A 14,242-nucleotide genomic window follows, 5' to 3' on the forward strand; every position below is an offset into this window, starting at 1 on the left:
AGGGAGCACAGTCTGTGTAAAATACAGACAGCATTGTGATGAAATATGTGTTATTTTATAAAATACATATATGCACATATTAACATTTTCTTTAGAACAGGTGTAAATTTGGGGCAATACTAGGGTCATTGCCAGAGCCTATTTTATACAGCATGGATTCCCAAACTTTTTACTAAAGTGGAACCCCTAAAATATTGTTTTGAACACAGAATCTCCCTCCCATCCCACCCCCACAGAGTACCATCCAGGTTCTCTTCCCCTTCAGCCCCCCCTTTCCATTTGCCTTCTCCTCTGCCCTCCTCCTTAGTCCAGCATCTTAGATCTCTCTCCCCCCTCCTTCTCCCCTTGGATCCAGTCTCTCCCTTTCTCTTCCTTCCCTCCCACCACCCAACCCTCGATTCATCATCTCCCTTTCTTTCTCAGAATCTCCCTAGTATACCCTCAGTGCAGTATCTTCCCCCTCCTCCCACCTCATGCTGCTTTGGAGGAGCCTACCTTTGCTTTAGTTTAGCCAAAGAGGTTCATGCCTGGGCTACCTGAGCAGTGAGGAAGTTGGTAGCATACTTCAGCTGTGGATGCAGGCAATGCCGCATATCCTCAGTCCATGTTGCTAAATTAAGAACATGTGAGAATGCTGGTGTCAGCAGCTGAAGAATGCTGACAACTTCCTATCTTGGGGAAACCCTGAAAAGAGCTTGTGGAACCTAGCTTGAGAATTGTTGTCAAAAGGGCACACAGGCACCTCTGTGGCTTTTTTTCCCCAAAATTATTTCTCTAAAGTACAGCAACAGCTGGTTTTCTGAATGAAACTATTCAGAAAGTGAGCTTTTAATACATATGTAAGCAGCAAGAACAAATATACTGTGTGTTTTTCTATCACTGTTTCCAAACTTTGAAATCCAGTTTTTGATCATATATCCTTACCAACACAGCAATCGGCTTTTTGCCAAATGAACACGCTCTTAGAACTGAAGTCACTTTCAACTAGAGGCTGACCGAACATGGTGGTTTTGATTCCAGCCAAAACCAAATCCACAAAATTAATTCACCTCTTGGTTTCAGCTGGAACTGAAACCAAAAACGATGCCTTGCTAGTCCTCCCAGGCCAGCCACTGCTGTTAAATACCCCAACCTGGGAAAAAGGCCAGCCAGCTGGCCACCTACCCAACCCCAACTCCTCCGTCCTTCCACCATCCAAAGCCCTCCCTCAGGCTTATATTTGCTTTAAATGGCCCAGTGGTCAAAAGGCTTCTTCTGGGTAAGAGTGATCCCCAGTTGCTCTTGCCTCCGCAGATTCCTCAGCAAAATGGCTGCCAAGGGAGGTCCCAGAGATCATTTTAGTTTTAGAAGCAGCATAAGCAGGAGCAATTTTCAGTTACTCCTGTTTCTGCAGCTTCCAGTCCTATAATGGTCACTGGAATCTCCCACAGCAGTCTTGGCAGCCATTTCAACTGAAGAATCTGTGGGGCAAGAATGACTGGGGATCACTATTGTCCAGAAGCCACTAAACCACTAGGCCATTTAATGTAAAGGTAAGCCCGGGGAGGACCTTTGGGTGGTGGGAGGACAGAGGGGTTGAGGCTGGATGGCCAGCAGAATATGATCATGGGTGTAGGGGCAGAGAGTTTCGGTTCTAGCTGAAAATGTTCTTTTCTTTTAGCATTTGTTGTTCCTCCCCGCCTACCCCAGTGTTCCAGTACGTCAATTAATCCCCAATAATATGTTTATGTATTTTAACATTGTATAATTTTTATTTCTGTAATTCGCCCAGAAACCTAGGAATAGGCGATCATATCTAATTTTAATAAAACTATAAACTATAGATTTTAGGTCAATTTCAATGCTGAATCTGAAAATGAAATTCAGTTTGACTCTATTTTCAACTCAATCTTGACATGTTAAAACAATTTAAATGTAGCTAGATTGCCTTATCTGAAATGTGCCCTCCTTAGCCGTGCTAAAAGTGGGAGTAAGCTTCCCTAGCCAAACTGAAGGTGGTCTTTCCCAGGCATACATTTAAATTGGAGAGAGAACAGAAAACAATATGCCTGCATCTAAAAAAAAAAGTCATGTGCATGTGCTCTCTTATGCTGCTTGGCTACTTACATAAAAAAAGAAGGCATGAAGAACAAGAGTGCTAAAAATGTCCGCCTATGCTGTAACCATCCCAGCTGTTTGAAAACTGCTCCCCAAAATTGCAAATTTGAGCAACTGCATTGTCTGTTTTTTTTCTAAGCCTTCAAATAATGCTCACGATATACAGATAAAGGTAAATGAACCATTCAGCACAAACAAAGGTGTAATTTCTGAAAGTTAATCTTCAGAGCATACAATTCCGTACTGGGTTTCTAGAGAGACTAGAGTCAATTCTTTTTATTTTTGGAGTGTTCCCCTGTTCATCACATGTGTTATGATACTTACATCCTACTATGGAATCCATACCTGACAACCGCGATTACCCCGGCTGCTGACAGCAGGCACACTGACCTGCAGGTTCTCTGGCATCTCAGTGACTGGCTGCTGCAGGAACAGTGCCATGAGGAGGAAATAGAGTGCAGGTACATTCGTGTGTTTAGGGAGGAAAGAATGAAGCACTGGAAAGCCAGGAAAATGGCAGGCATCCCGGTTAATCTCACGAAGTGTTGATCTGCCACCAGCACTCCTTCCCACATTGAATCCTAAAGCAGGGTGAGAAGGATGTAGGGAGTACAAAATAAAATGACAAAATGTAAGTCATTCATTTACTTATATTCTCCTATCTGGTCCTGCCTGCCTAACACAAACACAAAATGTGCCCCTTTAATAATGGGATATTCATGACATGCAGGCTCACACTGGAAGGAACATGCCTGTATTGTGGTGCACTTTCCTACGTGACTTCTGCCAACTGCAGAAATCAGAGCATACTGACAATAATACTGGGAGCAGAAACCCCCAACAACAACTTGAAAAGGCAGACAAAAAACTAAGATACAACTTATTTTCTTTACGAGATTCATGATTGCATAATGATCATCATTATTTCAGGAACACCAAACATTTATATATGAACTAGAGTGTGACATGGTGATCATTACCTCAGCAATTCCACGGTTACTGCAGGAACTATTGTGGTAGTGGAAAGGCTTGTAGGCATTTACTTGGTATTATCATGGTAGCGGTAGACCGTTCCACAGTAGTGCCAAGGGAATGGAGACCGCTGCTGCAGTAATAGGGACACCGGCTGGACCTCCCCTCACCTTAACTTTAGACCTGGTGGTTTAGTGGCCTCTTTGAGGGCAGGAAATAATCCAATTCATTCCTGCCCCTGCTGAGACTTCTTGTGGCAGCATCACAAGACTTCACAAAGTCTTGCAAGATTGCCGCATGAAGTCTCTGCAGCCATCTTGAAAATCTTTCGGAGTAGTGGTGACAACTACAACAGTGGCAGGAGCAGGAAAGAGTTGGGTTCTTTCCTGCCCCTGAAGAAGCCACTAGACCACCAGGTCTATTAAGGTAGGGTGAAGGGGTCTTGGTGCAGGGGGGTTAGGGATGGAGAGGTTGTGGCTTGGGGTTGAGGGAGGAAGGGATTGTGGTGCACTGGGGTGGAAAGAGAGATGACAGAACATGGAGGAAGGGATGCAAGCCAGTCTTCCAGCTAGCTAGAGGATAGAGGGAAGGAGGAAAGAGCGTGGAGGGAGGGAGAGATGGCAGACAGCTAGCCAGCCTTCCAATAGAGGGAGAGATGCCAGAGCAGGGAGGGATGGAGGCCAGCCAGCCTTCCAACCAGCTAGAGAACAGAAGGAGGGAAGAGCATGGAGAGAAGGAGGGATGCAAGCTAGCCAATGGAAGAAGGAATGCCATAGTAAGGAGGGAGGAAAGTCAGCCAGGAGATGGAGAGACGCCAGAGCATGTAGGGAGGGATGCCAGTCTGCTTGCCTGCCAGAGAAAGCAGAGGGAGAGGTCCTAGAGCATGAAGGGGGAGCGAAGAAAGATGCCAGGGGTAGGGAAGGGAAGGAGACAGAGATACCAGGGGGAATCGAAGGAAACAGAGATGCTGAGGAGAGACAGAAGGAAAGGAAAGAAGAGAGAGATGCCATAGTATGGGGGGAGGGGTGGAGACAGAGAGAAGAGAGAGAAAAATGGAGAAGGGATGAAGCTGAAATGAATCCAGGGCAGGATTAACCAATAGGCCAACTAGGCACGTGCCTAGGGCCCAAAGTTGTCAGGGGGCCTGCTGAAACAGAGGACTCATTTGGGGTATTTTTTCCCCTGGCAACACGGGCCCCCTGGGAAAGATCGTCAGTGCTGGGCCCCCCCAGAAAGATCGGCAGCGAGATCGACAATACCGCCCTCCCCCGGCATCGCCATCAACCAACCTGAATAAGTGACATCGGAGGGGGTGGACCGGCAGATGCAAAGAGTTGCTGCAAGGTCCTGCAATGACTGCGTCTGCTGGCGCTGCTCAGGGAAGAGGTAAGTGACATCAGAGGGGTTGGACTGGCAGACACAGTCATCGCGGAACCTTGCAGCAACTCTTTGCATCTGCTGGTCCACCCCTTGTGACGCCAATTATTCAGGTTGGTTGATGGCGATGCCGGGGGAGGGCAGTGTTGTCGATCTCCCGGGGGGAGCCCAGCGCTGCCCATCTTTCCAGGGGGGGCCCAGCGCTTCCGATCTTTTCCGGGGGGCCTGCGTTGCTAAGGAAAAAAAAAAAAACACCGGGTCCTCTGTTTCTTCAGCGGGCCCCCTCTGACCTAGAAGGATGGTGGAGGGAGAGAAAGGGGGCAGGGTGGTATGGAAGGGTGGTGGAAGGAGAGAAAGGGGTAGATGCTGATGGAATTGGTGTGCAGGGGAAGGGGAGAGATATAAGGGGAAGGATACTGGATGGAATTGCGTTGGAGGGAAAGAAAGGGGGCTGATGGAAGTGGGGGGAAGGGAAAGGAGAGAGTGAAATTCCAGACCATGGGGGTGTGGGTGTGGGAGAGGGAAGGGAAGAAGAGGAGAGGAGAGAGATGACAGACCATTGGAGGAGGGAATGGAAGAAGATGGATTCCAGACCAATGGGTGTGAAGGGAAAGATGGAAAGGAGAAGCTTACAGTTTCTGGAAGTGGCACAGAAGGACAGAAGATGAAAGGAAGAGAGTGACAAGAAGATGAGGAGAGCTGAAACCAGACAAGACAAAGGTAGAAAAAAAATTTCTATTTTTTATTTTTTTGCTTTAGGGAACATGCATTGTTGTTTCTGTGGTGTTGCATTGTATGCAGAGTCCAGTGTCTTGGTTTTATTTAACCTTTGACTATATATTTCTATTTTATCCCCCTTTTAAAAAACTGTAGAGCATTTTTTTAGTGCTGGCTGTGGCTAAAAACCATACAACTGTTTTGTAAAAGGTGGGGGAGTTAGTTTGTGACTACTTATTCCATACTAGGCGAAGGTGTTTTCTGTGTTCTGTTTGTATGAAAGACATGGTTTTTTGTAGCCTTGTTTGGCGAAATGCATCAGGCATGGTTCTTGGGAGCACCTTAAATTAACCTGATTTGAATCTCCTTATTTTCTGCCTATCTTCTTTTGTTTCACGTTGGATTCTTTGGTGGACTGCTTGCCTTATTGTTTCGTTGCAAATTAACATACATGGAGTAGAACGTACTAGAGGAGTTATAGATTTGGCTGTTTATACATACATATGGGTTACAGTTGGTTGATGTAGAGTGAGGCAGTTGAGAGGCGTTGTAAACTTGGTAGAGTATTTTGTTCCCATTTCACAACCAACTGTGACTCTAAGCTCTTAATAACTTGTTCCAGATTAGAGAATTCCATCTTTAGTTTTTTCCTAACATGAGCCGAATATGAAATTATTTGCCCTCTCATGGTAGCTTTAAAAGCATCCCATAACATTTCTAATGAGATTTCCTCTGAAGTATTTAGTTGAAAATGTTCATTCATTTTTATTTGAAATTCCTCTAAAAATTTTTCATCAGCTAGCAATGCATTATGAAACCTCCAAACAGGTCTATAATTTTCTTGATCATAAAGTTTAAATTCAATCCACACTCCACCATGATCAGATAAAATGATTGGATCAATAATGGCTTTCCTAACCTGTTGTACAAATGTATCAGATACAAATATATAATCTATATGTGAAAAGGATTTATGAACATGGGAATAAAAGGAAAACTCCCGAGCATTAAAATGAAGAATCCTCCAAATATCCTTTAACCCACAACATTGAGCCAAGTTATCCAAACCTAATGATTTTAACATCCTACTAATTTTTTTTAAATCCAGCAATGGATCCATTACTGCATTAAAGTCCCCCACCACCACTAAATCAGAGGCAGCCAGTAGTAAAATCAACTGTTGTAGAGACTTGAAGAACTCAATTTGATTTGAATTAGGGGCATACACATTTATAAGCTTCAAAGTATGTTTCTCTATGCTCATGCTCACCTGAACCCATCTACCTAAAGGATCTGCGGAAATCAATTTAAATGTACCCAAACATTTTTTTAATTAAAATTGCCACTCCTGCCTTCTTACCTACCGCCGGGGCAAAAAAAAAATGTTTAACCCACCCTGATTCTAATTTACTAGATTCCACAGCATTTAAATGTGTCTCTTGGATATAATATATATCTGCATTCTGTTGCTTCAGGAAGTTAAGGGTTTTTTTTTTTCTTTACTGGATGATTGAGACCATTAACATTCAATGAAAACAGTTTTAAAGACATCTCCAAAACTTAAAACTTTGATTTCATAACTTGCATGCTCCAACATATTTAACCCTTATGACCATCATAGAAACAATACACATCCTTAGATCTCTATATACCCTCCCCTTTGTATAATACAAATGCCTGAAAGCACCCATTTAGATCAGAAGCTCAAAGCCCTTCCCCAGGCATCTCCTGTTACTTTTCCATAAAATTCAGCCTTCTATCCCATTCTATTATAACATACTCAAAAGTTAAACATAATAAATTAATACTCTATAATAGAGCTTAACACTCTTAATGACCCATCAATTTCATATGATCTTATTAGAATTTATACTGTTACAATTAACCCCTATATAATAATATTTGTATAGATCCATATGTAAAAACCTATTAAGAACAGATTTACATACTCCCTTAACACAATAAAAACAATTTCTTCTGAACTAATAACACTTTAGCATCAAAATAATTTCATAAATTTTCACCTAAAAAATAAAAAATTGAATAATTTATTGACTACCCACTTATTTAATCCATCCTAGTACATCTACATACATCCATTTAAAATTCACTCATCATCACCTTTATTTAATATTAGACCTTCATAAAAATATAAATTAATCAGATCATCTGACACAATTCATCTCATATCCAATTCATCTTTTACATTCTCACTATATCACACCTGACAATAAATAATATTCTGTTAAACTCGCTATATAACTAACTGTTCATAAATATAAAATGGAAATAAGGTAATCTTTTTATTGGACTAATTTTAATACATTTTTTACTAACTTTCAGAGACCAAAACCCTCTTCCTAAGGTCAGGACAGGATACCGCAACACCAGTATACTTTACTGATCTGAGAAAGGAGGTTTGGGACTCTGAAGGCTTATTGAAAAAAGTATTAGTACAATAAAATAACATTATCTTATTTCCCATTTTTTATTTTATTTCTATTTGTTAATTTGTAAAGTGCTGATTGTTATTTGTTAACTTTTCAAATTTATATCTGCTATCTTTATATTTTGCACAGTATTAGGGGACATGCATTACTGTTTCTGATTAAATAACTAGTGGCACCTTCTTGATCAATGATAGCTTCAGCTAATGTTTTCTGGTAACTGTTCACCAGCCTTAACAAATTTTGTTCCACTCCTTATCACCCATGTCAGACCAATCTAGATAAGCGGGTTTTGTCCTCCTGCCAGCAAATGGAGCCAGAGCAACACAGTTCAGAGATGTCTTCACTGCAGTCAGCTCCTCAGTATTTTTCAGGCTCCAGCAGATGATGCAGATATGTGACTGGTACAGAAACTATGAGTGGGCTGCTCCTAAGAAAGCTATTTGCTGGTGGAGTACAGACAGTCTCTGAGGGACACTGCAGGATAGTCTTTTGAGGCTGATTTCTGTTCCCCACAGGGGAACATATTAGAGGCTAATATTGGCAGAGGCTAATCCACAAAACCCAGAGATGTTAAACTTAATAGTGCCAGGTCCTTCTCCTCTGCCCACCCCTCTGATTCTTGTAGGGGTTTCTCACTGTAGTGACTGCTATCCTTGTCTCACTACTCTTGAAAAGGAAACAGAGATATGTTCTCTGAGGGCTGGCCAATTAAAGCTTTTGGAAGAAGGAGATAAAACTAAATGAGGCAAAAAAGTCTTCCCAACTTGATCTGCTGTGTCAGATTAGGACTTAGTCAGGAGGTCTAAGATCCCTTCTCTTTCACCCCATTTGTTTCCAGTATCTCTAATAATAATTAAAAAAGGGAGGTGACGTGCAGGTAAATTATGTCTGCTTTGGTTATGCTCATTTGATATACCGCCTTTCCTCCAGATATCAATGTGGTTTGCAATACATTGAACAGTAAGCAGGAACTGTAAGTAGTTTTCCTATTTGTCCCGGCAGGTGAGTCATAGCAGTCCAGCATGTCTAATGAACTAATCACTCAGATTTCTAATGTTTTGGAAAAGATAGAATTATGGATGACGCAGTTTAGGTTGAAGCTTAATCCTGAAAAAATTAAGTTTTTTTTTTAGCTAGCCCTAATGACAAAATTCAGGAAACGACGATCCAATTTAATGGTCAAAGCTTTGAGATAGTATCAAACCTGAAGATCTTGGGAATAACTTTGGATCCTAGTTTAACTTTCAGGAAGCATACAGACCTGTTAATTAAAAAAAGTTATGCATTACTGTGGAAATTGAGGACTATTAAGAAGTATTTTGACATGGAGTTCTTTCGGTTGTTGGTCCAGTCCACAGTATTGTCTACCTTGGATTATTGTAATATTGTTTATTTAGGATTACCGAAAAATATTTTATTACGACTTCAATTGGTTCAAAATGCTGCAGTTCGTTTAATCTTTTGCCTTAAAAAATATGATCTTTCTTTTCTAATTAGATTCCTTGCACATCCAGGGAAGGTAGATGGGCGGGGGGTGGGAAATGTATTTTAAGGAATTAAATATTTAATTATAATACTGAAATCATATCATATGTATTAGTGTTTTAATAATTCAGATAAGAAGGGGTGAAAATGATTTTTTAATAGTAATAATTGTATAGTTAACAGTATGTTTTTGTAAAGTCTTTTTGATTTAACATTTGTATGACGCTATCAAAGTTTTATAAAAACCAATAAATATTTTAAAAAATATATATATATATATGATCATGTAAGCCCTTTTTATGTTAGATTGCATTGGTTGCCTTTTGGGGCCAGAGTGTTTTCTAAGTTTGGGTGTATTTGTTATAAGGCTCTTTTTGGATTACTACTCTCTTATCTGGTACCTTATTTGAACTTGTTTAATTCAAAAAAACATACCAGAAAGTCAGGTATGTTTATCTTCCCTACCCCAGGGCCTGTCGTTATAGAACTTTTTGTGACAGGACATTAGAATGTCAGGCGGGGAAAATGAATTCCTGGATAAGTCCATTGATTGCCCAAGCTTATTCCTACCCTATATTTAGGAAATTATTAAAAACTCATTTATTTGATAAACAAGAATGCTGATTTTTATTAAGCAAATGTGTATAATGGTATTTTTATCAGGTCACGTTTTTCTAACTTTCTTTTTTAAATAAGTTGTATTTAATTGAGGTACAACAGCTGTGTGTTTGAAATTGTATTTTAACTATGTTGTATTAATCTGTTTTTAGATGCAATGTATATGAGATTTATTTATTAACTGAAATGTTTTTTCTCTCTGTTGTGAACCGCCTAGAACTGCTGGTAGGGCAGTATACAAGAAAATAAATTATTATTATTTAACCTAGCTTCTGGAGTGGGCAGACCAACAAGTACCTAGTGGGCAAGGCAGAAGTAGAGGTTTAGCACCAACCAAGAATGAAGTTGGAAAGATTCCCCAGATTGAGCTGTGACCCGTATGGTGTCCAGATTGTTGAGGGTTACATTAAAATTGAGAAATTCTGGTCATCATATCCCTTCCACTTTTTTAATATCATTAGCTAAGTTAGTTTTAGAACATAATTATTTTTCATTTGAAGGACAGGTTTATTTATTTATTTATTTATTTTTTTTTTTTTTTGGGGGGGGGGAGTTTCTGCAAATCTGAAGAATGGCTATGGGACCACCATGGCCCTTAATGTGGCCAGTCTTTAAGTCACCAAGTTTGAAGAACAATACTTGTATTCTTTGCAACGGTATGCCCACATAAGAAGCTGGATCCATTTTATAGATGATATCTTTTTTATTTGGACAGATCATAAACAAACACAGGAATTTCTTGAGCTGGTTGCACACATTAAATTGCCATTCAAGTTTTACGATGAACATGGAAAAACAGCCTATATCATTTTGGGGCATTTATGTTATTAAAAGAAACTCATATTCTGGAAACTACTATATATTGTAAGGATGTAGAATGTAACAATTATTTGAAGTATGACAGCTGTCACCCTTACAATTATGTTGAGCCTTACCCATCAGCCAGTTTTTGTGGGTGTGATGCATTTGTTCCACAGATCAAGCATTTAAAAACAAGCAGCTTAGATTTCTGAAGAGATGTTATCCTTCAAACGTGTTAAAACAAGCATATTTTTATGCATTGTATGCCAATTCTGATTTATTATTTATCAGAACAAAACAAGGAATCGATGCACAAACAAGTATATGTTTTAACTTTTTAAAATCAAAATCAAGCATCTCAAATAGCATCTAGTCTCCACAGACACTAGCATGTTTTGAAATCTCATCAGGTTTTCAGTACTGGACCATGTATAGTATACACAAGACCTAAAAATTTGAGGCACAGATTGGTGTCATCTTAATCGAGTATGAGCGATTGTATATTACTTTCTTTTGAACAACATAATTCTTGTGGACATTGCAGTATATGTGACATTACCATCTCATGTATACAAAGGGTTAATCTCATTACTGGTAACAGATAGGTTTATGGGCAAATACTTCTTGTGATTCTAAAGTTGTCATTTACATAATTGTAGGTCTTTGTGATAAGATCTATGTAGGTCACACAAAATGTGAAATAAGAAAACGATTGACAGACCTCATCTGGAATATTGTGTACAATTCTGGAGACCACATTACCAAAAAGATGTGCTGAGAATTGAGTCGGTTCAACAGATGGCCACCAGAATGGTCACGGGGCTCAAGGATCTCCCGTATGAAGAAAGGCTGAATAAATTGCAGCTGTACTCACTCGAGGAACGAAGAGAGAGAGAGGAGACATGATCGAGACGTATAAATATGTCACGGGCCGTATTGAGGTGGAAGATGATATCTTCTTCCTTAAAGGACCCTCGGCCACAAGAGGGCATCCGCTGAAAATCAAAGGAGGGAAATTTCATGGAGACTCCAGGAAGTATTTCTTCACTGAAAGGGTGGTCGATCGTTGGAATGAACTTCCACTACAGGTGATTGAGGCCAGCAGCGTGCTAGATTTTAAAAGTAAATGGGATATACATGTGGGATCTCTAGGAGGGTAAAGCCGGGGGGGGGGGTCATTAGAGTGGGCAGACTTGATTGACTATGGCCCTTTTCTGCCATCTTTTTCTATGTTTCTATGTAACATTGGATTCATTTGAATACTAGTACGTTGACAGTTCCTTTGGTGACATATTATCTTGAGGTGAATCGAGTTTATGCAGATTTAAAGTGGTTGCAATACGATTGTTTGCCCGTGATATTATCAATAAAGTTTTTGACAAACTGAGCATTTCTTCTGCAGGGAGTCACAATGACGTTTTCCACGAGCAGCAGGATCAGTGAAATGTACAGCTTGTTTTTTGCTGGAATGGATTATATTCAGCCAGCAGCGATTTTGGTTCCTGAAGATGCATTTCGAAACAAGGCTTTATAGAACCATTCACATGAGATATAAAATGGCTTCGTAAGACAAGTTATTTTCATTCTTTTTAGTTTTTATATTTTTGTGACATCATACTAAGTTCTTGGGCATATTTGGAGCAATTTGTGGTTTTATTGATAGACTGGCAAAGACCTAAGAACATAAGAATTGCTGCTGCTGGGTCAGACCAAAGGTCCACCCTGCCCAACAGTCCACTCATGCGGTGGCTCCAAGGTCAAGAACAGTGCTCCAAATGAGTCCAGTCTCACCAGTTTAGCATAAACTTGTCCAACTTTGTCTTGAAATCCTGGAGGGTGTTTTCCTCTATAACAGACTCCAGAAGAGCGTTCCACTTTTCTACCACTCTCTGGGTGAAGAAGAATTTCCTTACATTTGTACGGAATCTATCCCCTTTCAACTTTAGAGTGTCCTCTCGTTCTCCCTACCTTGGAGAGGGTGAACAGTCTGTCTTTCTCTACTAAGTCTATTCCCTTAAGTATTTTGATTGTTTCAATCATGTCCCCTTGCAGTCTCCTCTTTTCAAGGAAGAAGAGGCCCAGCTTCTCCAATCTCTCACTGTATGGCAACTCCTCCATCTTCTTAACCATTTTAGTCGCTCTTCTCTGGACCCTTTCGAGTAGTACCGTGTCCTTCTTCATGTACGGCGACCAGTGCTGGATGCAGTACTCCAGGTGAGGGCGCATCATGACCAGGTAAAGCGGCATGATAACCTTCTCTGATCTGTTCGTGATCCCCTTCTTAATCATTCCTAGAATTCTGTTTGCCCTTTTCGCCACCACAGCGCATTGTGCAGATGGCTTCATGGACTTGTCGATCAGAACTCCCAAGTTCCTTTCCTGGGAGGTCTCTCCAAGTACCTGTATTCGTGCATGAGATTTTTGTTCCCGACATGCATCACTTTGAACTTATCCACATTGAATCTCATCTGCCATGTCGATGCCCATTTCTCGAGCTTGATTATGTCACGTTGCAGATCTTTGCAATTCCCCTGTGTCTTCACTACTCTGTATAACTTCATATCGTCCGCAAATTTAATCACCTCACTTGTTGTACCTGCTGTGATTAACATAGCTAGAGCGATTTCTATACTTGTTCAACACATACATTGAAATGTTTATAATGTGGTAAAGGAGTTCTTGAAATATGGGCCTAAAATGGGCTTATTTAGTTACTAGTTAACTCCTCCAATTCTGGTTATTGGTAAACAGTTTTTAAAAACCAACTGAGAGACTTCATAATTTCACAATTATTTTTTATTACACTATCATCTGTGTGTCTTCATTTTGGAGGTTTATAGAAAAACTAGTATAGGTGCATAGAAGAAGACTGGTCAACGTTGTTGTTTTGAAAAGATCAGCAATGTTCGTTATTGCCACTTTGAGACAAAAATACATAAAGCATGCCAGGCCCTTTATCTCCCTATTTCCCTCTGATAGAGGGTTGGAGAGGTGCAAGGCTACATACCTATCCTTAGAAATGGCAGTGCCAGCACACCTCTAGTTCTCTACTGAATTAATATTTCAATAAGTAGCATCACATGCATGTTGGAGAACTCCACTTTCCTTCGCATTCCTTTTCAGCTAGGGGAGCAATAATGGAAACAGCCTGTAGAACCAGTTTTCTGCCCCTCTACACAACTGAAAATTCCCAGGCATAGGTGTCCTGTTTAGGAGGTTAGGGGAAGCTATGTCTCCTCAGCCTCAACCTTCCTCTCCCTGCCATCCACTCACTCACTCGCTCCCTTGCCAGATCTGCTGCTTCCCTGGGTTGTTGTCAACATACAGAACCAGACAGGCTCTACTAGTTCCTACCCCCTCTGATGTAACTTCCTACTTCAGATGGACTAGATCAGCAGAGCTAGCTGTATCATCCACAGTGCTATGGCTCCATGACTGGTTTCTGTTTGTTGTTTGCCTCTGCTGACCAGGGGAGGTGGCAAGCCCACCAAGGAAGCGAGTGAGTGAGCAGGTATGTAGCAGGGAAAGGAAAGTCATAGTTTCTATTTGTTGCTGCCATGACAGACTTGGATAAGGACCCAGCCCCACAGAAGTGTCATTGAGCGAGTGAATGATTGGCAGGGTAAAGGGAGAGGAGAGAGAGAAAAAGGGTGATATTGGATGGTGGGGGAGGAGGGGGAAGAGAAGTGATGGCAGTGGATATTGGAGGGGAGAGAACAGAGAGA

At 40.8% G+C, this 14,242-nt stretch overlaps 1 protein-coding gene across 5 annotated transcripts in view; it reads right to left on the reverse strand.

Moving 5' to 3' along the window:
- Nucleotides 1–14,242, reverse strand: part of WDFY3 (WD repeat and FYVE domain containing 3) — a 642,313-nt gene that overhangs the window by 208,950 nt on the left and 419,121 nt on the right. For 4 of the 5 annotated variants that reach the window (XM_033914678.1, XM_033914667.1, XM_033914657.1 and 1 more), the window contains one exon: nucleotides 2,443–2,678. In XM_033914678.1, the coding sequence (XP_033770569.1) occupies nucleotides 2,443–2,678 (236 nt within the window). The remainder of the gene's footprint in view (nucleotides 1–2,442; nucleotides 2,679–14,242) is intronic. The other variant, XM_033914648.1, reaches the window with a different exon arrangement.

The sequence above is a fragment of the Geotrypetes seraphini genome, chromosome 1 (assembly GCF_902459505.1).
Source record: "Geotrypetes seraphini chromosome 1, aGeoSer1.1, whole genome shotgun sequence".
NCBI classification, from domain to species: Eukaryota; Metazoa; Chordata; class Amphibia; order Gymnophiona; family Dermophiidae; genus Geotrypetes; species Geotrypetes seraphini.